Here is a 27,454-nt window from a genome sequence, read left to right as displayed (position 1 = left end):
CTCATGGCAACCTCTGCCTCCTGGGTTCAAGCGATTCTCCTGCCTCAGCCTCCTGAGTAGCTGGGATTACAGGCATGGGCCACCACACCTAACTAATGTTTGTATTTTTCTAGTAGAGATGGGGTTTCACCATGTTGGCCAGGCTGGTCTTGAACTGCTGACCTCAGATGATCTCCCTGCCTCAGCCTCCCAAAGTGCTGAGATTACATGTGTGAGCCATCATGCGCAGCCCTAGATTGAAACTCTTTAAAAGTAAAGGTAGAGAGTTCTCAGTAGCAGTCTTGACTAAATAACTTTGTCTTCTTTTCTAGAACTACAATTTTGCTCGTTTTTTTGAGACAGGATCTTGCTCTGTGACCCAAGCTGGAGTGCAGTGGCATGATAACTCAGTGCAGCCTTGAACTCCTAGGCAAAAGTGATCCTCCCGCCTCAGCCTCCCAAGTAGCTTGGACTGCAAGCTCATACCACCACACCAAGCTAGGTTTTTAGTTTTAATTTTTTTTTTTTTTTTTTTTTTTTTTTTTTTTTTTTTTTTTTTTTTTTTTAGAGACAGGATCTTGCTTTGTTGCCCAGGCTGATCTCAAACTCCTGGGCTCAAGCTATCCTCCCACCTTGGCCTCCCAAAGGGCTGGGATTACAGGTGTGAGCCACTGGACCCAGCCAAACTGCAATTTTAAAAAAATATATAAGGGCCCTACAAAGGAAAGGTAGTCTAATCGCATTTGGTTACTCCTGAGATTTACAATATTGTTTGTAAATATTATTAGCTATTTTAGTCACATTAATATGCCATAATGCAACCATAGTATGACATGTCTTTTAATCAGAATAATCAGAATAAAGCAAAAAATGACAATACTTCACAATATTAATGTATTCACATGTTTTATAAGTTATACACATCTATTATGATTTGATATTACAAGATATTCTGCATTTTCTTATATAGCTTGGGTTTGCTTTCTTCATCTTAGATGTAGTTTTTAATTATTGCTTTTGAAGCTGGTTTTAATACAATAAGATGCTTAATTGTACATTTGATAGAAAATTATAAGCACAACAATTTGAAACAGCTTTCAGGCTACTAGCATTTCCCAAAACCCATGAAAAAATACCTATTTACTACCAATTTTAAACCAGATAAATTTCATTTCAAGAGAAAATGTTTTCGAGTTTCTTTTTTTTTTTTGTTTTTGAGACAGTCTCCTCTGTCGCCCAGTCTGGAGTGCAGTGGCGTGATCTCGGCTCACTGCAAGCTCTGCCTCTGGTTCATGCCATTCTCCTGCCTCAGCCTCCTGAGTAGCTGGGACTGCAGGCGCCCGTCACCACACCCGGCTAATTTTTTTTTTTTTTTTTTTGGTAGAGACAGGATTTCACCGTGTTAGCCAGGATGGTCTCGATCTCCTTACCTCGTGATCCACCTGCCTCAGCCTCCCAAAGTGCTGGGATTGCAGGCGTGAGCCACCATGCGCGGTCGTAGGTTTGGAGTTCATTATAAAGAAAACCTTTACAATTGTCAGAGCTATTGAGAAGTGGGAGTAGACATTCCCAAGAGAGACTTTCAGGTTGGGGGCTGAGCCTTGGTTGTATGATTGGACTCAGTGATCTTTGTGGGACTTTCTAATCTTGGAATTCTCATCTTAACCAATGCTGCTTTTTTTCTTTTACTTTTTAAAACTGTGGTATATACAGTAAAGTACAAAAATCAATGAATTTTTACATAGATATATATGTGCCTGTGAATATTTTCATCACTCTAGGAGGCTCTTCAGTCATTACCTTCTCTCTCCCCACCAGAGATAACCACTATTCTGATTTCTGTCACGCTACGGTTGTTTTACTTGTTATTGAGCTTCATATAAATATATTCATAGAATATTTATTCTCGTGGGTCTGGCTTCTTGGCTCATCATTATATCTATGAGATTCATCCATGTTGCATGTAGCAGTAGTTCAAGCTGTATAGTATTCCACTGATTTCATTGTAGGACTATATCATAACATACCCATGCTACTGTTGATGGACACATGGGTTGGTTCCACTTTGAGGTTATTATTTAAAAAGCTGCTAAGAACATTCGCATACATGTCTTCTGTTGGTTATATACACTCATTTCTCTAGGATATATTGCTAGGAATGGAGTTGCTGGTTCATAGGATAGGTGTATTTTTTTTTTTTTTTTTTGGAGACGGAGTCTCGCTCTGTCACCCAGGCTGGAGTGCAGTGGCGCAGTCTCGGCTCACTGCAAGCTCCGCCTCCCGGGTTCACGCCATTCTCCTGTCTCAGCCTCTCCGAGTAGCTGGGACTACAGGCGCCCGCCACCACGCCCGGCTAATTTTTTTGTATTTTTTAGTAGAGACGGGGTTTCACCGTGGTCTCGATCTCCTGACCTTGTGATCCGCCCACCTCGGCCTCCCAAAGTGCTGGGATTACAAGCGTGAGCCACCGCGCCCGGCCAGGATAGGTGTATTTTAACAGGTATTGCTAAATAGTTTTCCAAAGTGATTGTCCCCATTTAGATTCCCAGTAGCACCCTAAGAGAATTTCAGTTCCTTTCCATCCTTGCTACCACTGTGTATTGTCTTTTTTTTTTATTATTTTAGCCATTCTGGTGGGTATATAATACTATCTCTTTTTCTATAGCTATTGATCATTTGGATAGTCTCTTTATGCAGTGCTTGCTTTGTATTTAGCCCCCTTTTTTTAAAAAATGGATCATTTATTTTTAATCTTAGTGATATTTAGGAGTTCTTCGTATATTCTAAATATGAGTCTTTAGGGAATATGTGTATTACAAATATAATTTCCTAGTCTGTGGCTTGCCTTTTTACTCCTTTAACATGATCTTTTGATGAACAGATATTCTTAACTATAGTGAACTCCAATTTGTCACTTTTCTCTAATGTGGTTAGTGCTTTGTCCTCTTTAAGAAATCTTTGCCTAGCCTAAGATCATGAAGACATTTAGACCAGCAATTCTTAAATTGTGGTATTAAACTAGATAGTAGTGAACTTTTGTTGGTTTACACACACAAAAAGAAGTAAGTGGATAGAAATGTACTATTTTCTCTCATAATTTATTTTGAAACCTTGGGTATTAAGTATAAATAAGTAGATAATGATGTTACTTAAATCTGAAATTTATTAACTGAGAAAGTGTCAGTTAGGATAGGCTAGGTTATTGCTATTTATATTGCTGTGGTAATAAACAACCACAAAATCTCAGTGGCTTGCTTTTCTCACTTATGTTGTTTGTCCAAAGTGGGTCAACGTGGGGCTATGCTATTTGTGGTCACTTAGACAACCAGGCTGATGTAAACTCCATTATAATATATACTTCCACAGTCACTGTATTCAGGGGAAGGAAACATGGCAAATTGCTTATAGACTCAGATTTTCTGCCCAGAAGAATCATATGTCACTCACTTTCATTGCCCATGAGTTACATGGTCCTTGTGTCTTCTCTGAGGCAGTGAGGAAGTTCCCTCTTATGTTTCTGAAAGGAGATCTAAATATTTTTGAATAGCCATAGTGACTATCACAGTAAACATTTGTAAGTTACTTAACCCCTCTGTGGATCAGTTTGTTCACTATAAAATAGGAGCTAATGATAATATCTACTTGATACGGCGGATGTGAGGATTAAGTGGTATCATACATGTATAGCTCTTAAAATAGTGCCTGGTACTTAGTAAGCAATAAATTCTTGCTGCAATTATTGCTATCATTATTGTTATTAGGCTCTTACTATGTGATGACACCATACTACCTGCTTTATTTACACAGATTACTTCTTGAGATAACTTCTATATAGTATATACTATTACTCTTCTCATTTATAGGATAAGAGAACCTTGGTTCGGAGCTTTTGACTAGCTTGCCTAAGTTCCACAGCTAATAAGTAAAAGATGAGATTGGAATCTAGGCTCTGACTCCAGAGCCCTCAATATAAACTGAGACTCCCTCCCAGATAGCAAATAAATATGAATAGAATTCAGAAATGCATACCATGCTTAGAGAATTCTGTGTTTGTTTGTGTAATATATGTTTATGGTTGTGATTTTATACTGAATTTTTAATATATTCATATTTTCTGCTAGTTTGTTAGTGTTTCTAGTTCATATAATTAAATATACTGTTTCTCAGTATTCTGTGTAGTCTGACAGCTAAACAAATTTGAAGTTGATTTTGTTCTTCATTAACAGGTGAAAAAACTTGAGCCAGAGTCATTTAGTGATCCCAGAAACCAGTTAGTTGGTAGCATATCCTGAACTCAAAGTCAGATTTCCTGACTTCGATTCAGAGCTCTTCCTACTGCCTCAGGTTGTCTCCTTGTAGTTTATGCCGCACATCATCCTTTATCAAATATTTGAGATGGTTTTTGTCTCCAAATTTTGAGTGAATTTGTTGTAGAAATCACAGTTAAGCTTTTTTTCCTCATAGCTCACATTACTGCATCTTGATTGTAATTTATCAACTTTGTCTTTTAAATATTCTAATGTTACTAAACACCCAGGACCAAATTAAATATTTGGACAGAGTTTCTAGTAAGAATAAATGCCTCCAGAGAAGCTTCTGTGGAAAAATATTATAATGATGAGCTTAAGAGTACCAATAACTTTTCTTTTTCATTTAAGGTAATTTAGAGTCCAATTTCTGAAGGCACAGAGATGCCAGTGGAATTAGAGATGAATCAGACACATTACATTTTAGGTTTATCTTAAGGTATATTGGCAAGAAGTAAAACAACAACTTATCAAAAGCTTGTTACTTTTCCTGCCAGTGACATAAGAATGTACATATAACAACCTCAGATATATTGTAATTTTCAGAGTTAAACCTCTTAAGGAAATGCTGAGCTCATTTTCATGGTCTGTTTTCCCATAATTAAATGGTATTCTCGTTTGGTAATTTCAGTGTATTTTCATGTAACTTATCTGGAAAGTTAACAGGATATAAATTGAGTTAGAACTTCTCAATCTATTGCTATATAATGGAGATATTCAATAAGGAAGTCACAACACTTTTTTCCCCTCAGTATCAAAATATGTCGGTCATCTGTCAAGAAAATGAACTGAATCTGTGCTGTGTGTTATTGCACTCATGGGGAAATACTGTTTTAAGGCTAATGATCCTTGTCCTGGCCTTATGCAATTTAAAATATTAATTTTTGTGTTAAAATAAATACTGCTTTATAAAACTGAATGCAGAATTTAAGGGAATTTTTAATATAAAGCATGAGGTTTATAAATTGTGCCCTTACTCTCCCTGCTAGACATGCATACTCTTCTCTGCCCTACAGTCCTAATTTGGATGAGAGAGAGAAAGAATATATCATTAGCAACTATCTTTAAGGCATCTTTCAGCAATAAGCTAGAAACTCTTTGTTTGTTTGTTTGTTTTTGAGACGGAGTCTTGCTCCGTCACTCAGGCTGGAGTTAGAAACCCTTCTAATGGTGTTTTTCTGGAAAGGGGAGTATGGAGAGTCTGGCAAAAAGGGAATTTTAGCTCTACGTGTAGCCATATTTTTTTTAAAAAAAGAAACTAAGTATTGCATGTGAAATTAAAATTTGATTTTAAGATATCTGTGATCCTTGATGGCACTTTTCCTCTTTCTTTAAAGTAACAAAACCATACTGCTGAAGGTGGAGTTTAAAACAAAGATTGGAAAGTAATTATTTATAATTTCACCACCCTGACATAACTACTTTGAACTTTCTTTTTTTTTTTTTTTCTTTGAGACAGAGTCTCGCTCTGTCACCCAGGCTGGAGTGCAGTGGTGTGATCCCACATCACTGCAACCTCCACCTCCCAGGTTTAAGCGATTCTCCTACCTCAGCCTCCAGAGTAGGTGGGATTATAGGCTCCTGCCACCATACCTGGCTAATTTTTGTATTTTTAGTAGAGACAGGGTTTCACCATGTTGGCCAAGCTGGTTTTGAACTCCTGACTTTAAATGATCTGCCCACCTCGGCCTCCCAACACTTTGAACATTTTGATGTGTTTCCTTCCAATCTTTGTTCTTATGTATCTATTTATTATTACTATTATTATTATTAGGGTCTCACTCTGTCACCCAGACTGGAGTGCAATGGCACAATCTCAGCTCACTGCAACATCCACCTCCTGGGTTCAAGCCATTCTCCTGCCTCAGCCTCTAGAGTAGCTGGGATTACAGGCGCCCACCACCATGCCTGGCTAATTTTTGTATTTTCAGTAGAGACACCGTTTCACCATGTTGTCCAGGCTCGTCTTGAACTCCTGACCTCAAGTGATCCACCCATCTCTGCTTCCCAATACTTTGAATATTTTGATGTATTTCCTTCCAATCTTTTTTCTTATGTACTTATTTATTTATTATTATTATTATTATTACGACAGGGTCTCACTGTGTCACCTAGGCTGGAATGCAGTGGCACGATCATGGCTCACTGCAGCCTCAACTTCCTGGGCTCCAGCAATCCTCCCACCTCAGCCCAGCCTCCCTAGTAGCTGGGACCACAGGCGCGTGCCCTCATGCCCAGATAATTTTTGTATTTTTGGTAGAGATGGGGTTTCGCCATGTTGCCCCAGCTGGTCTCAAATTCCTAAGATCAAGCAATTCACCTGCCTCGGACTCCCAAAGTGTTAGGATTACAAGTGTGAGCCAACATGCCCGGCCTGTATCTATTCTTTTAATATACTTATAATCCATATACTTTCTCATAAATATTTCATTGATAATTTTGTAATATAATTTTTAAAATAGCTTTCACATTCTTTTATTGTTTGCAGAGCTTGTAAAGAAATATTTGATCCTCACGGTATACCTTTGAGGTAAATAGAATAAATTTTAGCCCCATTTTGCATATAAGGGTATTGAAGCAGATGGTCATATAATGCCTCTACTTGGTACTACAGTAGACTTCTGTTCATGACAGAAGTACTTGCTAACACAGGCAAATGAGTGCATTTAATGTTGAAAGAACAAAACAAATCGTTCTGTAGATTCTTATTCCCTGGACTTAGTCCTTCCTTCCTGGGCTAAGTGAACCCTTGAACAGCACTAGGCAATGCTGAAAATACAGATTTTGTCAGATTTTAATAAGTGCTGTAAACACCAAGAATCTCGAAGTGATATATGAAAGTTACAGCTAATGTAGTTTTAAACTTGTTTTTTCTTTGTTTCACCTTGAAAAAAAGAAACAATCAGTAGCTTTTAAATAAAAAAGATTAAATCTAACCACTTGTTCTGAATTACTATGGTGGGGTGAGAACTGAGGCTCTGTGTATGGAAGTTGAAGTTTGAAGTTTTATCATTGAGTAGGTTATCAAAGGAGAAATGTTCCTAGGAAACTGGTCTTGTAGAGCTTAAATGTGTCAAATTTGAATTCTGTGGCTATTTGTAACTTTCTGAAGTCCTGAGCATTGTTATTAGGTTTCAAAGGCAAAATATAGCAAAATAATTCTGAGTTTTTCAATTTCTTTCAGTTTAAACTGTAAAGCATGTTACAGTTGTGCCTATTCATCTTGTGAGGAAAACTAAATTTCATCTTACTGTTCGGAGTAGTAAAGACCACTAACTGCTTTGCCTCCCTGTAACTAAAGTTTTCTGTCTTCAGCTTTTGTCTGAGGAAATTCCTCTGCTATTGAGCGTCCTCTGTTTTTCTTTTAGGAAATCTTCCTAGGAAGAAAATTTAATTTGTAAGTCAGTTGATTAAAATGAAAAACACTTTGATGGGATTAGTTTCCATTTATTACACTATAGTTTTTATAAATGTTCTTCAATTTTCCTTCTCAAACATGTCATCCTTTACTTGCAGTCTTCATTGGCTTTTGAGAGGGTAAACGATTTAGGATTTATTGCCTGTAAAAGAAAGAAACATTCTTTCTACCTCCTCTCTTCAGCGTTGTCTCACAGCTGCAGGTTTGAGCTGAAGAGCCGTGTAAAATGTAGGAAAATAGAGGAGCAGTGTTCCTTGAACCAATAAGGACCCTTTCCCTGGAATTGTTAACTATGAATTTTATGTTTGGGTTCAGATACTAGGGACCTTTGTTACTTCTGCTTTCTCATACAGTAGTTCCCCTTTATCCATGGAGGTACATCCCAAGACCCCCAGTAGGATGCCCGAAACCATGGATAGTAACAAATCCTATACATGTGGTACACATGAATTTCTCCTTCTTCACAATTTCACAGATTTATCTTTACTGTAGATCTTAGCAACCTCAGCATTTGTGATTTTTTTTTTCCTTTTGTTAAGTCAGGAACTTTTTCCTTTTCACTTAAAGAAGCACTTTACAGCTTCTCTTTGGCATATCCAAATTGGCAGCCTCACTTCTCTTCTGCTTTGGGGCCATTGTGAAGTAAAATAACACCAGCCCTGTGATAGTGCAACAGTCGATCCGATAACCTAGAAGGCTGCTAAGTACCTAATGGGCAGGTAGTGTATACAGCATGGATATGCTGGACAAGGGGAGGATTCATATCCTGGGTGGGATGGAGCAGGACAGCATGGGATTTCATCACACTACTCAACAGTGTATAACTTAAAACTTATGAATTATTTCTGAAACTTCCCATTTAATATTTTTGGACTGCAGTTGACCACGAGTTAACACACCTGGCAAAGCAGAACCACAGATAAGGGGGGACTACCGTCTATGCTGATTACGTTGCTTTTCGCAGACTCCAGCCTTGAATTATATTGTTTTAGAGCTACCTACCTTAATATGAATCTGGATTTCCAAACATGTAAGGACCCAGAGCTGTGTGGTCCTTCTCAGGTGTTTTCTCAGCTGGTGTTTTCTGTATTCCTTCCTAATACATTTCCATCTGTGAATGTATTAGGATAATTAACAATCACCTTAGCTGGTTACCCCACACATTCAATTCCTCTTTGTCTGTTTTTCTCGTATATTTAAATAAATACCATTACACACATCAGCCATTACCCTCTTTCCACGTCCCCTACTAGATTATGAACTGCAAAATAATAAGTGTTGTTGGGTTTTTTTAAATCTTATTTACCTCTGTATCTTTGATGCCTAACATAGTGACATAACATAAACTGAAAAACATTGTTTTTCAGCTTTAAAAAAAAAACTCGTGTCTCCTCTTGATAAATACATAAATTCCCTTTTCTGATATATCCTGCATGTGAATCACCAAGATGTGAGTAAAAAGTATACATATGTGGCCGGGTGCAGTGGCTCACACCTGTAATCCCAGCACTTTGGGAGGCTGAGGCAGGCGGATCACAAGGTCAGGAGATCAAGACCATCCTGGCTAATACAGTGAAACCCCGTCTCTACTAAAAATACAAAAAATTAGCAGGGTATGGTGGTGGGCACCTGTAGTCCCAGCTACTTGGGAGGCTGAGGCAGGAGAATGGCATGAACCCTGGAGGCGGAGCTTGCAGTGAGCCGAGATCACACCACTGCACTCCAGCCTGGGTGACAGAGCGAGACTCCTTCTCAAAAAAAAAAAAAAAAAAAAAAAAAAAAAAAAAAAACAGTATACATATGTATCTTTACCAAACAAGAACATTAACTTTTTGTGCTTTGTATACTTAAAACAAGCTTGGTTTTGTTTTTTGTTTTTTTCCTCCAAATACAAAATTGACTGTCACTGAAAACACCTTTTCATATATCACAGGCCTCCTAGGGGAAGTAAGGCTTTACCAGCACTCCCCATCCCAGCTTATATGGACCCACCTTTTTACCGTTTCATAGTACACCCATGTCCCAGGAAATTGGGGAAGTACTCTACACTAAGGAAATAATTCCAAGTTTTATTGGATTACTTTAACTCTTAGTTCAGGCGCTGGTCCAGAAGTTGTCTTACTTGGGCAATCACCTCCTTGTTTACTAATAATAAAAGCAGTGCTTAGATTACCTCTGTAGGAAGGGCAACTTGGGACCAACAGGCATCATGAAAAAGCCAACGAGGTGGACTGTGACCTCAAAAGGCAACACTCTGCTTGTAAAACGACAAATTTTGCTTTGGAAGAGGAAGTGTTTTTTATTTTCCCTGCGTTATCACCGTGCTTTACAAAAACTGATATAAAATACTATTCTTAGATGTTTTGGTTTTGTGGAATTTTTTTCTTCACAACACATTTTATGTCCTAATATTGACAGTTCTCCATCAAGGTTCCATTGAGGGGGCAAAAGGCATATATAGTGATCCAATTGTCTAGCAAGAAATCTGAACTGTGACAGTCTCTTTTGATGATCTAGTACTTCTGTGGTTTTTAAGAAAATATCTGATTTAAGTTTCTAAAATTTTTACTTCAGAAAAATCATGTACTATCACATAAGGAATTTGGAGAAAAAAATCATAAAGATAGAAGATTAATTTTTGTTTCTAACTCTGGCCTCTTTTTCTCTTTTTTTTTTTTCGAAAACAGAGTCTCTACAAGGAAGATAATGGACTGTAAAATTCTATAAAGCAAAGCTACACATCACTTGACACGAAACACCATCTTGGTTACATAATGAAGGTGATCAACAAATGTTTGTTGAAATATAAACTCTCTAGGCATTTGCGTTAGATGGAGGCTGGATTATTTCTTTTGTGGCCAAAAAACCCCACTATTTAGCTTCAAAAAATTTGCAAGTAGTATATTGTTAGTACAAGTCATCCTTTTTACTAAACTGATTACAAGACTACAGTTAAAGTATATGCAGGCCACAGTTTATAGATTCTAGTCCTGATGTTTTTTCCAGTTATTTTGAACTTAGAAACTAGCTTTACCTTCAAAATATATTAAGAATCTGACCACTTCTCACCATCTCTACTACTGCTATTCTGATCAAATTCTTTCAGCTGTTTTGTTGCAGTTGCTTCCCAAATGATTTCCTTACTTTCCCTTTTCCCTCTCCACCTGCATTCAGTCTGTTCTCAAAATAGCAGCCAGAATGATCCTATAAACATGTTAAATTTTATGCCTTATCTGCTGAAAACCTTCCAGTAGCCCCGGTTAGCTTTCAGACTTCATCTCCTTTTCCCACTAGTTCAGTCCAGCCACATTTGCCACCTCCTCAGTCACACCAGGTGGACTCCTTTGCACTAGTTGTTTCCTCTGCTAGGGCTGCTCTTTCCCCACATACATCCATAGTTCTTTCATCTCCTTCTGGTCTTTCCCCAAAGATTACCTCAGTGAAGCGTTTCATGGCCTCTGTATATAAAACTGCAGACACCCCATCATTTCTTTGAACTGTTCCTAACCTCTTTCCCTGCTCTGTTTTTTCTTGGTACTTCAAACTATGTATCATTATTCATTTTACTTATTTTATCTTGTTTTTTTTGTCTGTTCCAGTACACTGTGAGCTCTATAAGGGCAAGGATCTTTGCCTGTTTTGGTCATTGCTGTATTCCCAATGCGTAGAAAATGCCCAGGATGGTAGATAATGTTTGTTGAATGAATGGATCAGTTTCTCTACAGTTTGGTTCCTAGGGTAGCCTACCAACATTTTAAAAATCAATAATAAGGCCGGGCGCGGTGGCTCATGCCTGTAATCCCAGCCCTTTGGGAGGCCGAGTGGGTGGATCACAAGGTCAGGAGTTCAAGACCAGCTTGGCTATGATGGTGAAACTCCGTCTCTACTAAAAAAAAAAAAAAAAAAAAAAGATTAGCTGGACGTGGTGGCAGGCACCTGTAATCCCAGCCACTCGGGAGGCTGAGGCAGAGAATTGCTTGAACCAGGAGGTGGGGGTTGCAGTAAGCAGAGATCAAGCCACTGCACTTCTGCCTGGGTGACAGAGCGAGGCTCGTCTCAAAAATAAATAAATAAATAAATAATAAAATAAAGATCAATAATAGTCATAGGAGCCTGGGCTATCAATTTTAGGTCTAGAGAGCCATATTTTCTGCCCACCCCCACCCCAGTGCCCAGCCAAACACACCCCTCCTTATGCCCTTCTCTTGAAGCAGCAAGCCTTATGTTTAGACCCTAATTGCCTCTCCCTACCCCAACCCTCCCCTAAAACCTAAGTACTTAATTACTCCCAAATTGCCTCTTCTCTCTCCTCATCTTTTTCCCTCTCATCTCTCATATAAAAACCTATGGTGAAAGAGTTTTTAACTGAATTTCACTTAACTGAACCCCAGTTAACTGCCTGGCAGGATTAGCCAGTGTTCTCATTCCCACTGTAAAACATATTGATTAATGTCCACAGCCCACTGATTGCTTTTAGCTAAACGTTCACAGCTGGTAGACTACTCTCTAGTAAGCCTCTTTTCTTTCCTCCAATTAAATTGTATGCATATCAAAGTCAGTTGTGTTTATTCCCAAACCTCTTTATACCAGTTCTCTGGCATAATAAAATACATAATTAAAATATTCTAAATATATAATATGGCAATTTTAAAATGAATGAATGTTACATTTTAGAGCTCTTTTAGATTCACAACAAAAATGAGCAGAAAATACAGAGACTTCCTATATGTTCCCTGTCCCCCCACACACACAGCCTCCCCAACTATTAATATCCCTGGCACCAGAATGCTACATTTGTTAAAATCAATGAACCTATATTGACACATAATCACCATAGTTTACATAGTGTCCATCACTCTTGGTGTTGGACAGTCTGTGAGTTTTGACAGATTTATAATGACATGTATCCACCATTGTATCACGTAGAAAGTTTCACTGCCCTAAAAATCCCATGTTCCACCTATTCATCCTACTCCCCTGGCAACCACTAATCTTTTTACTGTCTCCATATTTTTGCTTATCCAGGATGTCAGATAGGTGGATGGATTTACAACATATGGGTTGAGTTTCCCTTATCCAAAATGTCTAGGACCAGAAGTGTTTCAGGCTTCAGATCTTTTCAGATTTATTTATTTATTTATTTATTTATTTTTATTTTGAGACGGAGTCTCGCTCTGTCGCCCAGGCTGGAGTACAGTGGCAAGATCTCGGCTCACTGCAAGCTCTGCCTCCAGGGTTCATGCCATTGTCCTGCCTCAGCCTCTCCAAGTAGCTAGGAGTATAGGTGCCCGCCACCACACCTGGCTAATTTTTTGTATTTGCATATTTGCATACATATAATGAGATACGTTGGGGATGAGAACCAAGTCTAAACAGGAAATCCATTTATGTTGTATCCATTTACCTTACACATGACTTGAAGGTAATTTTATAGCAATGATTTTATTAATTTTGTGTATGAAACAAAGTTTGTATACATTGAACCATGAGAAAGCAAAGGTGTCACTCAGCCACCCACATGTACAGTCTGTGATTATTTGGCATCACCATTATTCCTGATTCTGAATTCATGTGCTACCAATAAGCAAATCATTTTCTTACATTTATTTGCACATAAGTACTTAACAGTAAAAAATGTGACATGCCATTAATACAGTGAAAAAATAATGTGTTTGGGGTAAGCAGTACAGTAGCATCACCAGTGCACCTGTGCCAGCTGTTAACAACAAACAATGGCAAGTTGAATAAACTAAGTATCGTGTGCCAGTGTTTTTATTGTGACCCATTACGTGAAGTCCCATGTGGAATTTTTGTATTTTGTATTTTCATACAATGAAGGAGAGCTCTTGTTCTACATCCTTGCCAGCATTTGGTGGTATCAGTGTTTGGGATTTAGGGTATTCCAATAGGTGTGTAGTCGTAGCTCATTATTGTATGAATTTCCTCCTGGGTCATCAAGTGGGCACTCAGGAAATTTCAGATTTTGGAGCATTTTGAATTTCTGATTTTCAGATTAGGGATGCTCAATTTATATAGCCTTTTCAGATTGACTTCTTTCACTTAGTGATATGCACTAAGTTTCCTCCATGTCTTTTCATGGCTTCATAACTCATATCTTTTTAGCAGTGAATAATATTCTATTATCTGAATGTATCACAGTTCAGCCACTCACCTACTGAAGGACATCTTGGTTATGCCCAAGTTTTGGCAATTATGAATAAAGCTACTGTAAACATCTGTGTGCAGGTTTTTGTGTGGACATAAGTTTTCCATTCATTTGGGTAAATATTAAGGTAAGAAGTGCAATTGCTGGATTGTATGGCAAGAGTATGTTTAATTTTGTAAAAAACTGCCTGTCTTTTGAAATGTCTATACTATTTTGTATCCCCACATAATGGAGAGTTCCTGTTGCTCCACATTATTGTCAGCATTTAGTGGTGTCAGTGTTTGGGATTTTGGCCATTCTAATAGGTTTGTAGTGGTAGCTCATTATTGTTTTAATTTGCAGTTATAGTTGGCCCTGTGTATCCTTGAGTTCTGCATCCACAAATTCGGTCAATTTGGGGTGGAAAATACAGTATTCAAGAGACACAGAACCTGTGGATACAGGGCCAACTTTTTGTAGTCATAGGTTCTGCAGGGCCAGTTGTGGGCATCTACAAATTTTGAGCTCACAGTGTACTGGAACAGACAAAAAACAAGATAAAATAAGTAAAATGAATAATGATACATAGTTTGAAGTACCAAGAAAAAACAAAGCAGGGAAAGAGGTTAGGAACAGTTCAAGGAAAGGGGGTATCTGCAATTTTATATACAGAGGCCATGAAAGGCTTCACTGAACAAAATTGATGTTAAAGATTCAATACTTAGACATGAATATCTAACGTGAATGGAAAGTTGAAAATCCCAATACAGAATATACATCAGTCAGCCATGTTCACTAAAGTAGACATGAACACTGACTCCATTGTTTGAAGATAGTCTCACTCCTTACAAATAATAAAGGAGAATGCATATATGAGGAAACATTTAGAGAATGTATTGAATGTCCCCCCGTTTCAGAGTTAATCCATTTAAAAGATACATAATCTGCAAAAGTGCCTGCTTGAGCAATAATTAAATACTAATTGAATGAGGAGCCTCCTTCATTTGAGGGGTAAGGTGTGGCTTTAGGCAAAATCTGGCCACAATATTATGATGAAGCTGTGAAATACATAATTGTATTTGTTCCTCAAATGTATATTTAACAAATGCCCATGATATGCTCAAAACCAGGCTGGGGGAAACTTAAAGGTAAACAAGGCACTGTTTATAACCTAACAAAACATGTAACTAAGGGTTAGAAAAGACAAGTGTAGTACAGTGAGTCAAGTATTATGATGGGTGTTTAGTACAGAATGCTCTGGTAGTACATAAAAGGGGCATCTGATACATTCTTGATTGATCCAAGAACACATGCTGAAAGAAGACACATCTAAGGTGAGATGTGAAGGATAAGAAAGTATAATTGGCCAGACAAGAGAGACTGGGGTACTAGGAAGTATTCTAACCAAAGACAACAAATGGCAGTTGCAAAGATGTAGAGGTCAGAGAATATGGTGCATTTTCTCAGAATGAATCAAAGACATAAATGTTAAGAGCTAAAATTATAAAGCTCTTAGAAGAACTCATAAGGGTAAATCTTCACAACCTTTGCTTAGGCAGTAGTTTCTTAAATGTGACACCTAAAGCACGAGCAACCAAAGGAAAAAAATAGATAATTTGTACTTTAAAGTTAAAAACGTTTGTACTTCAAAGACCACTATCAAAGTGAAAAGACAACCCAGAGAATGGGAGAAAAATATTTGAAAATAGTACATCTGATAAGTGTCTAGTATCTTCAATATAAAAAGAACTCTTGCAATTTTGCAATAACAATACAGTTTTAACCCAATTTTAAAAATGAGCAAAGGAGGCCGAGTGTGGTGGCTTACGCCTGTAATCTCAACACTTTGGGAGACTGAGGTGGGTGGATCTCTTGAGGCCAGGAGTTTGAGACCAGCATGGCCAACATGGCGAAGAAACCCTGTCTCTACTAAAAATAAAAAATTAGCTGGGCATGGTGGTGCATACCTGTAATCCCAGCTACTACTTGGGAGGCTGAAGCGCAAGAATCGCTTGAACCCAGGAGATAAAGGTTGCAGTGAGCCAAGATCACACCAGTGCACTCCAGCATGGACAATAGAATGAGACTCTACCTAAAAAAAAAAAAAAAAAAAAAAAAAAAAAAAACAAACACAAAACACAATTTGAAATAGGATTTGAATAGACAGTTCTCCAAAACAGATATACAAATGCACAATATGCATAAGAAAAAATGCTTAACATCATTACTCATAAGGAAAATACAAACCAAAATCACAATAAGATACCACTTCACATCTACTAGGATGGCTCTAATAAAAAAGACAATACCAAGTGTGCTGAGGATATGGAGAAATTGGAACCCTAATACGTTACTAGTATGAATGTAAAATGGTAGAGGTGCTTTGAAAAACAGTTTGATTTTTCCTCAATATTAAACATGGTGGTGACAGATGTTCCAGCAGCTCCACTCCTAGGTATATGCCCAAGAGAATTGAAAACATGTCCACACAAAAATTTATACACAAATGTTCATAAGCAGCAGCATTCATAATAGCCAAAAAGTAGAAACAATCCAAGTCTATCAACTGATATGTGGATCAACAAAATGTGCAATAGCCATCCAGTATAATATTATTCAGCCATAAAGCGGAATGAAATTCTGATACACGCCACAATGTGAACCTTGAAAACTTTCTGCTAAGTGAGAGTAGCCAGACACAAAAGGCCACATATTGTATGATTCTATTTATATGAAATATCAGAATAGGTACATTTATAAAGACAAAGTAGGCAGGCATGATGGCTCATGCCTATAATCCCAACACTTCGGGAGGCTGAGGCAGGAGGATTGCTTGAGGCCAGGAATTCAAGACAGCCTGGGCAATATAGCGAAACCCTATCTCTACAAAAAAAAATTAAAAATTAGCCAGGCGTGGTCTTAGCTACTCAGGAGGCTGAGGCAGAGAGATCACTTGAGACAAGCAGTTTGAGGCATCAGTGAGCTATGATTGTGCCACTGCACTCCAGCCTGGGTGACGGAGCAGGACCCTGTCTCTTAAAAAAAAACAAAACAGAAAGTAGATTAGTGGTTGCCCAGGCCTAGGAGGACTAGCAGGAAGGGAGAATGGGGATTGTTTGAATGGGGATTGTTTGCTAAAGGATGTTGTGTTTCTTTTTGGGGTGATGAAAATGTTCTAAAATTGGTTAGGGTGTTGGTTGCACAACCTTGTAAATATATTAAAAACCACTGAGTTGTATGTAGTAAAGGGGTGAACTTTATGGTATATCAATTATATCTTCCAAAAAAAGCAACTTGGTATGCTTTTTGGCGTGAGTTGGGGTTGAGGAATGTGAAAAGATAATGCTGACTGAGTTGGAGGATTTGGGTGAGTTTGGTTGAAAAACTTTGACAGAGATAATATGGCAGTTGGGAAATATCCTAAGAACATACAAAGTGATTACTAAGAGCACAGAGGGCCCAGTTGTGATTGGATACCATACATTTATAGTAACACTCTTTATTTTGTCATTTTTTTTCTCCACCATCTTGAGCCAAAACTCAGAGTTGATCTACTTCTAGTGTATAGGAAGATGTAGTGCAAGGGAACTGAGTGTTGGCAAAAGAACATTTGCAATGTAGCCGTCGAATCTAAGCTGGACAGAGAAGGGAAAATCAAGGGCCAATGAATAGAGGTTTGTATGGTTCAAGGTGAGTTGTAACAGGAGAATTAAGAGAGCTGAAATGATAGGAGATGGTGGTAAGAGATTTTGGGGTATGAGGTTGATATAACCAAGGAAGCTGATGTTTTAAAGGAACCAAAGGTTTTGCATAAAGGCTGTAGTATGGAAAATGAGATGGGCAGAATCCCACCTCTCAATTATGAGGTGTGTGGTTGGAGAGGGAGTGGTGGGAAGGAATATGCTGCATCTCTATGAAGAGACTTAGGGAAGTGGGGTTAGCATGTGTTAAGTAAGAAAAGGGCACTTGAAAAGAGCCAACCCGAGAAACCAGAAGTACAAATATGCTTCCAGCACTGTCCAACACATTTGGAATAACATAGTCACACTGGTGTGATCATCCCTATTATTGGGAAAGATTACTAGAGCAATCTTAGTTGAGGAACATTTCTTAAGTTCCACCTAATTTCCTTTGTTCTGGCCATATATCGACCACAGCAATGTTCTGATTATGATCTGGCCTGCTAGATGACTACAGAGAGAAAATGTGTTCACTAGTCATTAAGTATCTAGTAAGCTTAATATAATTCTCATTACAATCTTTATAATCATTAAAATATTTTAAATTGGCACTCTTTTATATATCAGTTTTTTTTCAGTGAGTGGTTAGTGTTAGAGGGAATTTTGGGATTTCCAAAGCTCAGGTCCAGACCTTGGTTCAAAGGGTTCTAAGTGGCAAAGTAATACCATTTTTGTGAGGCTTCCTGGTAGAAGCCTTCACTGGATAAGTCCCCTCTACTAGGAAACATCTGCGTGATAGATCTGTTTATATAAAGTGCAGTGAAGAGCCAAACTTGTATACTGCTTTGCCTTTGAACAAATTTCTCTTCTTTCCCCATTTAGAGCAGCATTCATTACATTTCTTAAGTGCTTTGCATAAAATTTCGAAGTTCAGTGTGACCCCTGTACTGGGATATCATCAGGCACAGATGCTACATGTGAAGGGCTTTTGGCAATCAGTGGCTTGGTAGCCATGATTCCTTTTGAATCACTCCCTCATGGACCATATGAAATACATTCTCCCAGGATCCCAGACATATTCTTGGGAATCACTGTATTTTCCGACTTACTGGACTAGTTTAGAGGCCTCTGGGTTTCACTGCACTTTTCTTCATTTCCTTCTTTTGTTGATCTTGGCCCTTTAACCTTCCACCCACTTTATTACTCATTTCTTAGGGACCTGACTACTCAGTAACACTGAGAAAATATATCTGAAACCATATGGGTTTGAATACAACAAACTTAAGAGAGGGAGAAATAAAAAAGGAAAAAATGTGTGTTCTCTGAACTTCCTTTGTTTATATGATCTGTTTATATGTTGTTAAGGTTATGTTATCCAGCTGCCTCCCCACATTTCAGAAATGACTAAAGATATCTGGAAAACACTCTAACAGGGTCATGTTGGCATAGTGAATGAAAAGACACTTCATTTGTCCCTCACCAGATAATATATCTTCTTTTGAGGCATGGGAGCAATGCCAGGAGCTTTAAATGCTGAATCTCAAGGTTCTTGAAAGGCCATTGACTTCTAGGGATACTTTAGAAAGAAGCCAGTCAATGCCAGGCGCGGTGGCTCACACCTGTAATCCTAACACTTTGGTAGGCCGAAGCGGGCGGATCACTTGAGGCTAGGAGTTCAAGACCAACCTGGCCAACATGGTGATACCCCATCTGTACTAAAAATACAAAAATTAGCCAGTGTGGTGGCACCTACCTGTAATCCCAGCAACTTGGGAGACTGAAGCACAAGAATCACCTGAACCTGGGAGGCATGGGCAACAGAGCGAGACTGTCAAAAAAAAAAAGAAAGAAGCCTGTCAAGTGAGTTCTTTAAGGTATATCCCTGGCCATTCGAATGTTTGCTTACTATGGCTAGTCTGTATATGGTATCTAACAGATAGTACAGTTTTCTTTTGGTAAAATGAACATTGACATTGGTGTGAGGTGATGTTAGCAGCCCAGGCTTTAATCTGGCCTTTGTATAATGTGAATTAAAACTTAAGTACACTTGAGTCAGGGTTATTCAGTAAAACATGTAGAATGGAATTTTGTAGTATTTATTAGAGCTATTCCACTTGTAAACACCGTATCTTGAAGGAACTGAAAAGAGGTAGCAGTTCCTGCAGTAGAATAAAGTGCTTATGCTGGTTGAGTGAGAAGTTCCTCTCTATCTTGCACGCTCTACCCACTGTAATGGGTAATATTTGTACAGAGATGTGTTTTTCCCATCAAGCTGTTTATGGAACTTGGCCTGCTAAATAATAAACTTAGAAGTGAGAATAAGTAAGAATAAGGAATAAAACATCAGTGTTATCTTTTGGAAATAAATCACTCCATTGAACATGGAGAATGTGGTCTTCGTGTCATCGGCATTTTCTTCATATTTCCGCCTCAGTGGAGTGATCCTGGCTCTGCTTTGCTGCTGTGCTTTCCTTTTAATTGCTGTTTCACTAGGTCTCCTTAGCAGCAGCAGCACCTGAAATAACTCCTGAGGAAGCTCCTAAGTGAATTCTTGTAATTTGCTTCTCAATTCTCCCAGTTGATTGAGGCACTCTTTTTCTTGAGTGCTTTGCAGTTCTATGTAAGTGGCTGATGTTTGGGGTCACTGCTGAATGTTTTGTTTGAATATCCCTTTCATGATGAAGGGAAGACTGCTGCTTTTAACTACATGGGGTGACGCCCTTTGTGGTAAGCCCTGAAAGGCAAAAATCGTTTTTCATAGTGATATGCCAAATGAAATTATGCTCTTTGTCACTTTGTCCTTTTATCCTTTCAGTCTGATAACCTCAGTTCTTGTGATTTGTTTGTTTTCTTCAATTAAGCTTAGTTGTTTCCTGTACCCAGGTGCATGCTATTTCTGCTCTTGGTTATGATGGTGTGTGGAGCATATTTCTGACCTGGAAGTGTGGTTTCTTTGACTCAGAGCCACATCAGCATGCCTTCCATCCTTTACTTCCTTTGCATTATTTCCTTTTGGAGGGCTTAGTTTGCCACCATTTAATCTACAGATGATTCAGCTGGGACTGAGAACTGGTAATGCTGTAATAACAATACCTTTCTTTATATAATACTCAATGCACTTACTACCTTAGACTTTCTCTGTTTATGAAGCACTTTCATTTTAATCTCTCACAACAACCCTTTGGGTTAAGTCAGCAATTTTGTCTAAGATGGTGAAATTGTAGCTCAAAGAGCTTAAATAGCTTGCTCAGAGTGGCAATGCTTCTGAGTTACCCTGCTTAACAATTTCTACAGGAAATGAATACTTTTGAAAATACTCTGGATAAATAAAAAGGAATTTTCCAAACCACATCCCATTTATTAAAACCTAACTTGTTTTCAGTCTGGTCAGTTGATAAGATGAAGGTTAAAAGACCCATTTACCATACAGTTTACACTGATGTGTCCAAGTCAAGAAAATAAATATTTAGGTCAGTTTTTATTCTGTTGCTTATATGATAAAGTTCAAGAAGGCTGGCTCTTAAATTAGTGGAACTTGAAGTGGAAGTAATTAAGCCATTAATTTTTTTTTATTATTCTCTTTTCCTTTCAGAGAGATGGAAAACTTGATGACTAGCTCCACCCTACCGCCCCTTTTTGCAGATGAAGATGGTTCCAAGGAGAGTAATGATCTGGCTACCACTGGGTAAGCAGCTGCTTTAGGACACTGGACTTCTCCATAGGCCTCAAAACAAAGCTTCTAACAAAGGAAGAGGTCCTAAAGAGGCAGTTTTATATCATAAGAATAGAGGGTGCATTTGTTTCACTTTGCAAAGAGAGTCACAGCCTTCATAAACCACTTTGTAATCTAAATTCAATTATCTTTTGCAGTGCTCTCATTTTTGTGAACTGGTACAACAATATGTGGAATCTAGCAAACACTGGTGACTCCAGTTAAGAATATTATATAGTCACCATTAAGGAAATACCTGCCACAGAGCTAGCTCTAAAAAACGAATGCATTTTCTGTTCAAATTACCACAGATATTAAAATAGTTTTTTCCCAAAGATCAGATTTTTTAATGTGGTTCTTTATTCAAGATGCATAGTAACTTTAGCTGACTTCTGTTCCTTTCCCCATCCCACCCCCTTCTCCTTTCTTGGGGATCTTTTGACAAATATGTAAAGAGATATAGAAAAGGGTTAATAACAGTAGTCCACCTCTTCCCTTGAAAATCTCTGTTTCACTTGAATTTTTATCTTTTCTAGATGTTTAGAAGTTATTTGGCAAAGAGAAAATGTGTTCACTAATAGACTGAAGTGCTAGCTAATCCCTAAGATGAATTATTTTAATATTCTTTAGAGCTCTTTAAAAAATAGGCTATACTTTGTAATTCTGTTTCCTTCCCTCACATTTATGTCTCACCTCGTTGATATCCGCCTTTGACCTCACTACTCAGATGAAAGTGTTCTCCAAGACTTTCTAAAGGCTGCTTAGTTACTATATTCATTCAATAAAAACTTTCTGAGTATCTACTATGTGCCATTGCTCCAGGCATTAGATAGAAAGCATTGATCAAAACAGATAAAAATCATAGGCCCTTTAAAGTTCAAATTCTACTTGTTGAGTCAGACAATAAACAGGATAAATAAGTAAAACGCATACTATGTTGATAAGAACTATAGTTTAAAAAAAGAAAAAAGTGGAGAAAAGGGATAGGAAGGGTTTGGGGATGCAGTTTTAGACAGGATGGGCCAGAAAGTGTTTAATGAGAAAGTGACTTGAATAAAGACCTGAAGGAAATAAGGCAACTAGCATGCAGTTTTCTGGGGAAGATTATCCTAGGCAGAGGGAGCAGTAGGTGCAAAAGCCCTGAGGCAGGAGAGATTCCATCTTATTGAAATAGCCAGGAGGCCAGTGTGACTAGAGCAGCAGGAGAGGCAGTAGAGGACTACATCAGTCCTCCTCAAACATACGAATTGCCAAGAGAGCTGATGAAAATGCAGATTCTGATTTAGGAAATCTGAGGACCAGAGATTCTCCATTTCTAACAAGCTCCCAGAGAATGCCAGTTCTGCTGGTATGAGGCCCATACTTTGGGTAAGAAGAGACTAGATCATAGGTATCAAAATATTTAGAGATCAAAATAAACCCTTTAACTTTTACTCTGAAGTGGGATAACATTGGAGGGTTTCACACAGAATTATATGATCTGACTTACAGTTTTATAAGATCCCTCTGACTGTTGTATTGAGAATAGAGTGAAGGGAGCAGAGGCTGGAACAAGGAGACCAGTCAGGGAGGCTCTTAAAATAATTCGGGAGACAGATCAGAGCCTGAAGAACCATCATCTGGTGACTTTCACAAGAGTGTTTTTGGTGGAAATAGTGGGGGCAAAAACCTCATTGGAGTGTGTTTCAAAGATAATGGGAATGAGGGGTAGTGAGAAGTATAGAATTCTAGATATATTTTGAAGGTATACTTAACAGAATTTGCCTGAAAGAAAGGATGAGCAATGTAAGAAGGGAGAAAAAAGCAGTCAAAGGCAACTCAAAAGTTTTGGCTAAAGCAACTGGAGGGATGGAGTTGCCATTAGCTTAGATGGGGAAACCCGAACAAGTGTGGGAGGGAATTGTAGGAGCTCAGTTTTGGAAATTTTACATTAAAGATGCTTATTAGATATCTAAGTGGGGATGTCAAATAGGCACTTTGATATCAGGTTCTGCTATTAGGGGAAGTTTAGGCAAGACAGAGAAAGTTGGGACTTATCAGCATGTAACATTCAAAGCCATGAGACTGAATGAGATCACCAAAGAAATGAGCACTCTGTAGATGGAAGAAAGAAGAGCTCTAAAGCCTGACCTCTGGGATACTCCAGCATTTAAAAGTCAGACAGAGGCCAGGTGCAGTGGCTCACAACCTGTAATCCTAGCACTTTGGTAGACTGAGGTGGGTGGATCACTTGAGGTCAGGAGTTTGAGACCAGCCTGGCCAACATGGTGAAACCCTGTCTCTACTAAAAATACAAAAATCAGCCAGATGTGGTGGCACGTGCCTGTAATCTCAACTACTCGGGAGGTTGAGGCAGGAAAATTGCTCGAACCAGGTGGCGGAAGTTGCAGTTAGCTGTGATCGTGCCACTGCACTCCAGCCTGGGTGACAGAGCAAGCTCCGTCTCAAAAAAAGAAAAAGAAAAAAAAGTCAGAAAGTATAGGAAGAATCAACAGAGTCTAAAGTGAGTTGCTAGAAAGGTCGCAGAAAAGCCAGAAGAGTGACGGGTCCTAGAACCCAAGTGAAAAAAAAAAAAAGTATTTCAAGGGAGGGGAAAAGATCAACTGTGTCAGATGCTTCTGGTACATCAGGTAAGATGGGGGCTGAGAAATGACACTGGATTTAGCGTGGTTGTCATTGGTGGCTTTGACAAGAGTTATAAGCATATATCTCCTTTGAAGTGGGCTTAAGGGAGGAGAAGTCAATGAGTATAAACAAGATATTTCCAGGGGTTGTGCTATAAAGGAAAGGAGAAAAATTGGGAACTTAACTGGAAGTGGGATGGAGTTTTTTTCTTTTCATTTTGTTTTGTGTTAAGAGAATTAATATCATACGTATATGCTGATTAGACTGATCCTGTAGAGAGAAAAGAATTGGTATTGCCAGAAAGGACAGAATTGCTGAAAATCTGCCCCTGAGTAGGCAAGAGGGTGTGAGATCAAGGGTGCAAATAGAAGGGTTGTTGGCTTTAGCTAGGAACATGGATAACTTATTCATGGTAACAAAAGATCCCCCTTTTTTCCAGTCCTCATCCAACTTGTCATCAAGAAGGCATGTGATGCCTTTGGCCATTCCTGTCCACTTAATTCAGGGATTTATGGGATTGTGAATTCCCATGTGAATTCCCAAGTGATTCCTGTCCACTTAAGTCAGGGATTCATAGGATTGCTACTCTTTCCCAAACCTAGTTCTCATGTTTTACCAAAGTAAGAATTTACAAGAATTAGTAACTTAAAAATTGATGGCACAGTTGAAATGAAAATGACAGTGAAAGAACAAGTTGCCTAACACATCTAAAATGATTGAAATATTTGGAAAACAGCACTGCAGAGATCAAACTGGATCTCAATGGTACCTCTTTTCAGAGAAAATGGTTGGCATTGATTTCATAGCTTCTTTTACTTACTCTTTTTTAAAGGACCTCAAAAATGTAGGAACTTCCTGCTAAAATCATCTATTATGTTTCCTAGAAAGGGTCAGAAAAGTTTAATTTCTTTCAGTCCCAGGACAGTCTGCTTCCTGTTTTCATCCATTTCTCGGTCCACTGTAATCTGGAATTTATTCTCATAATTCCACTAAAACTATACTTAACTCAAATTGCCAGTGACCTTCAGGTCTTCAAATTTAGCAGACACTTTTTGGCCTATCTTATTCAACATCTGCAACTTTTTATTTGATTAGCCACTACCTTTCTCAAAAGTCTTCCTGCCTTGGCCTCTGCAATCGTCTTCTCTCCAGTTATCTTAATGCCCTTCTCAGTCTCCTTTCCTAGTTTTTCTACCTTGCTCATACAATGATATTGCTTCAGCTGAGTTCTATCCTGACTTTTCCTTCTTCTCACTGTCTTTCTGGAGAATATCTAGCACTGCCCATTATTTCCATGGGCTAATGCCTCTCGAGTCTATCTTTATGCCCTTTTGTTCCACTTCTGTTCTCCTGGGGCATGTTTCCAGTTGTCCGTGGTACATTCTACTTAATTATGCTACGGGTGTTTCAAATTTATCATTTTCTTGTCTGTCTGTCCACACACACACACACCCTGTTCTTACTTTAATATTAAGTACATAACCATCAATTGGAAGCCTCAGAATTATCTTTGACTCTTCTTTTCTTTCACTATTAAAGTCAATCAGTCATTAAGTTCTCTCCATTCTGCCTCTTTTTTCTTTTTCTTTTTCTTTTCTTTTTTTTTTTTTTTTTTTTGAGACTGAGTCTTACTCTGTCACCCAGGCTGGAGTGCAGTGGCACAATCTTGGTTCACTGCAACCTCCCCTTCCCAGGTTCAAGTGGTTCTCCTGCCTCAGCCTCCTGAGTAGCTAGGATTACAGACACTGCCATCATGCCCAGCTAATTTTTTTATTTTTAGTAGAGACAGGGTTTCACCATGTTGGCCAGGCTGGTTTTGAACTCCTGACCTCAAGTGATCCACCTGCCTTGGCCTCCCAAAGTGCTGGGATTACAGGCATGAGGCACCACACCTAGCCATTCTGCCTCTCAGGTATCTCTTAGCTGTCCTTCTGCTCAGAATCCTGCGTGCCTTTGTTTCTCACTTAATCTGTTACCATAACCTCTTGATAGTCTCCCTTTCTCCTTTTATACCAAGTTCTTTCTATCTGGAATGGTGGTGTTTACCTTGATGAATACATACTCATGTTTTAGGACCTCCTCTATAAATTCTTTCTTAACATCCCTCCATACATATAAAATTCATCATACCCTCTACCATACCTCTATGGTACTTTTAACAAGCTTTTATTTTAGTACTTATGTTGCATTGTAATTATTCCCTATAACACTATGGGTTGTGCATTCTTTCAGAATAATGACTGAATATTACTGTATTATCCATCTTTCTACAACTCCTCCCTCGATCAAAAACAAAAACAAAAATACTCACTAGCACATGGTGTTACCTTTCCTTCTATTCCTTTGTCCACATGTAATAAGGTAAGTCCATCTAAGACCCTACCATCATCTGTACCTTCTTGTGTTCACTCTTCAGAAGGGTGAGATCTAGTTTGCTAACTCATCTGGAACAGTATAGTGGGAGCAGGAAATAAGTACATCTGTTTGATTTATTAACATGTATACCTGAACTTACTGAACTTGATAGTATTGTTCTTAGATGATCTGATTGTCACTAAGGCTATAATCCAAGAAGAAATAGCCAATGAAATGTACCATTAAGAGATTTTTCTTAACACCCTTTAAGAACTCTTTTGTGATAGTTGACAAACTGCCTCTACAACTCCCATTGCTATTCACTTTTTTCATTAATAGTGTTTTCCCTTTACATTGGAGATACATGAAAGGTAGCATGTAAAAGTCAGATTCTACTGCATATTCAGAGCTAAAACATGAAGTCTGTGTTGAGAGGAGATCATCTTCTTGGAAGAAGATTATAGTTGTTTTTGGTAGGAGATGTCTTCATGGAACAGACCTGGTTTAATCAAGCACTGAAACTAGTGTTTTTTAAAACACCCTGTAACCCTCTGTGAGTACATTGTTTACATTTATACAGAATATTGGGGGAGTTAATTCAAGGACTGGCATGTGCTTTTGCTGTCAGGGAAATTTATCTAGAACCTTAGTAAATAGGTGGAGTTTTTGTGTTGTTGATACTTCTGCCTATTATTCAGGTTAAATCACCCAGAGGTTCCGTACAGTAGTGGCGCCACATCATCCACCAACAATCCAGAATTTGTGGAGGATCTCTCCCAAGGTCAGTTGCTTCAGAGTGAGTCTTCAAATGCAGCAGAAGGCAATGAACAGAGGCATGAAGATGAGGTAAGCTGAAGTATCTCCTTCTGTTCCTATCCTCTGAAACTTCGGAAGAAGCAGTCACAAAGAAGGTGTGTTGATCAAGGTGTTCATCATATGACCTTCTTATATTCTTAGTCTGATACCTGCAAAATTTTCTGTTTTCTATTTCTTGTTTTATACGGAACCATATTAATAATTTTAATGACATAGACAGGTAGACTGTTTTTTCCCTGTTCCCTAAGAAATGTATACTTACCTCATATTAGATGTTGAACAAATACTTGTTGAATGAGTGAATGATTTAATCATTAATAAGTAATCAATGAGAAGTGTACACGCCCTTGATCAAGGCTTTGCTCACCAAGCCTTGCTGCATGGAGCCTTATGTGCCCAAAGGATTCATACTACTTA

The 27,454-nt window shown here is 38.4% G+C and overlaps 1 protein-coding gene across 6 annotated transcripts in view; it reads left to right on the top strand.

Moving 5' to 3' along the window:
• The window catches only part of HMG20A (high mobility group 20A), a 102,507-nt gene that overhangs the window by 16,720 nt on the left and 58,333 nt on the right, over positions 1–27,454 (top strand). For 5 of the 6 annotated variants that reach the window (XR_010120672.1, XM_055277628.2, XM_063638729.1 and 2 more), the window contains exons 2-4: positions 10,392–10,484; positions 21,122–21,214; positions 26,920–27,067. Coding sequence is in view for 5 of the 6 variants with exons in the window: in XM_055277628.2 (XP_055133603.1) it covers positions 21,126–21,214; positions 26,920–27,067 (237 nt within the window). In the remaining variant the exon portion in view is untranslated. The remainder of the gene's footprint in view (positions 1–10,391; positions 10,485–21,121; positions 21,215–26,919; positions 27,068–27,454) is intronic. The other variant, XM_055277626.2, reaches the window with a different exon arrangement.

This window comes from Symphalangus syndactylus, chromosome 5 (assembly GCF_028878055.3).
Source record: "Symphalangus syndactylus isolate Jambi chromosome 5, NHGRI_mSymSyn1-v2.1_pri, whole genome shotgun sequence".
Lineage (NCBI taxonomy): Eukaryota > Metazoa > Chordata > Mammalia > Primates > Hylobatidae > Symphalangus > Symphalangus syndactylus.
This window is presented reverse-complemented; position numbering and strand designations above follow the sequence as displayed.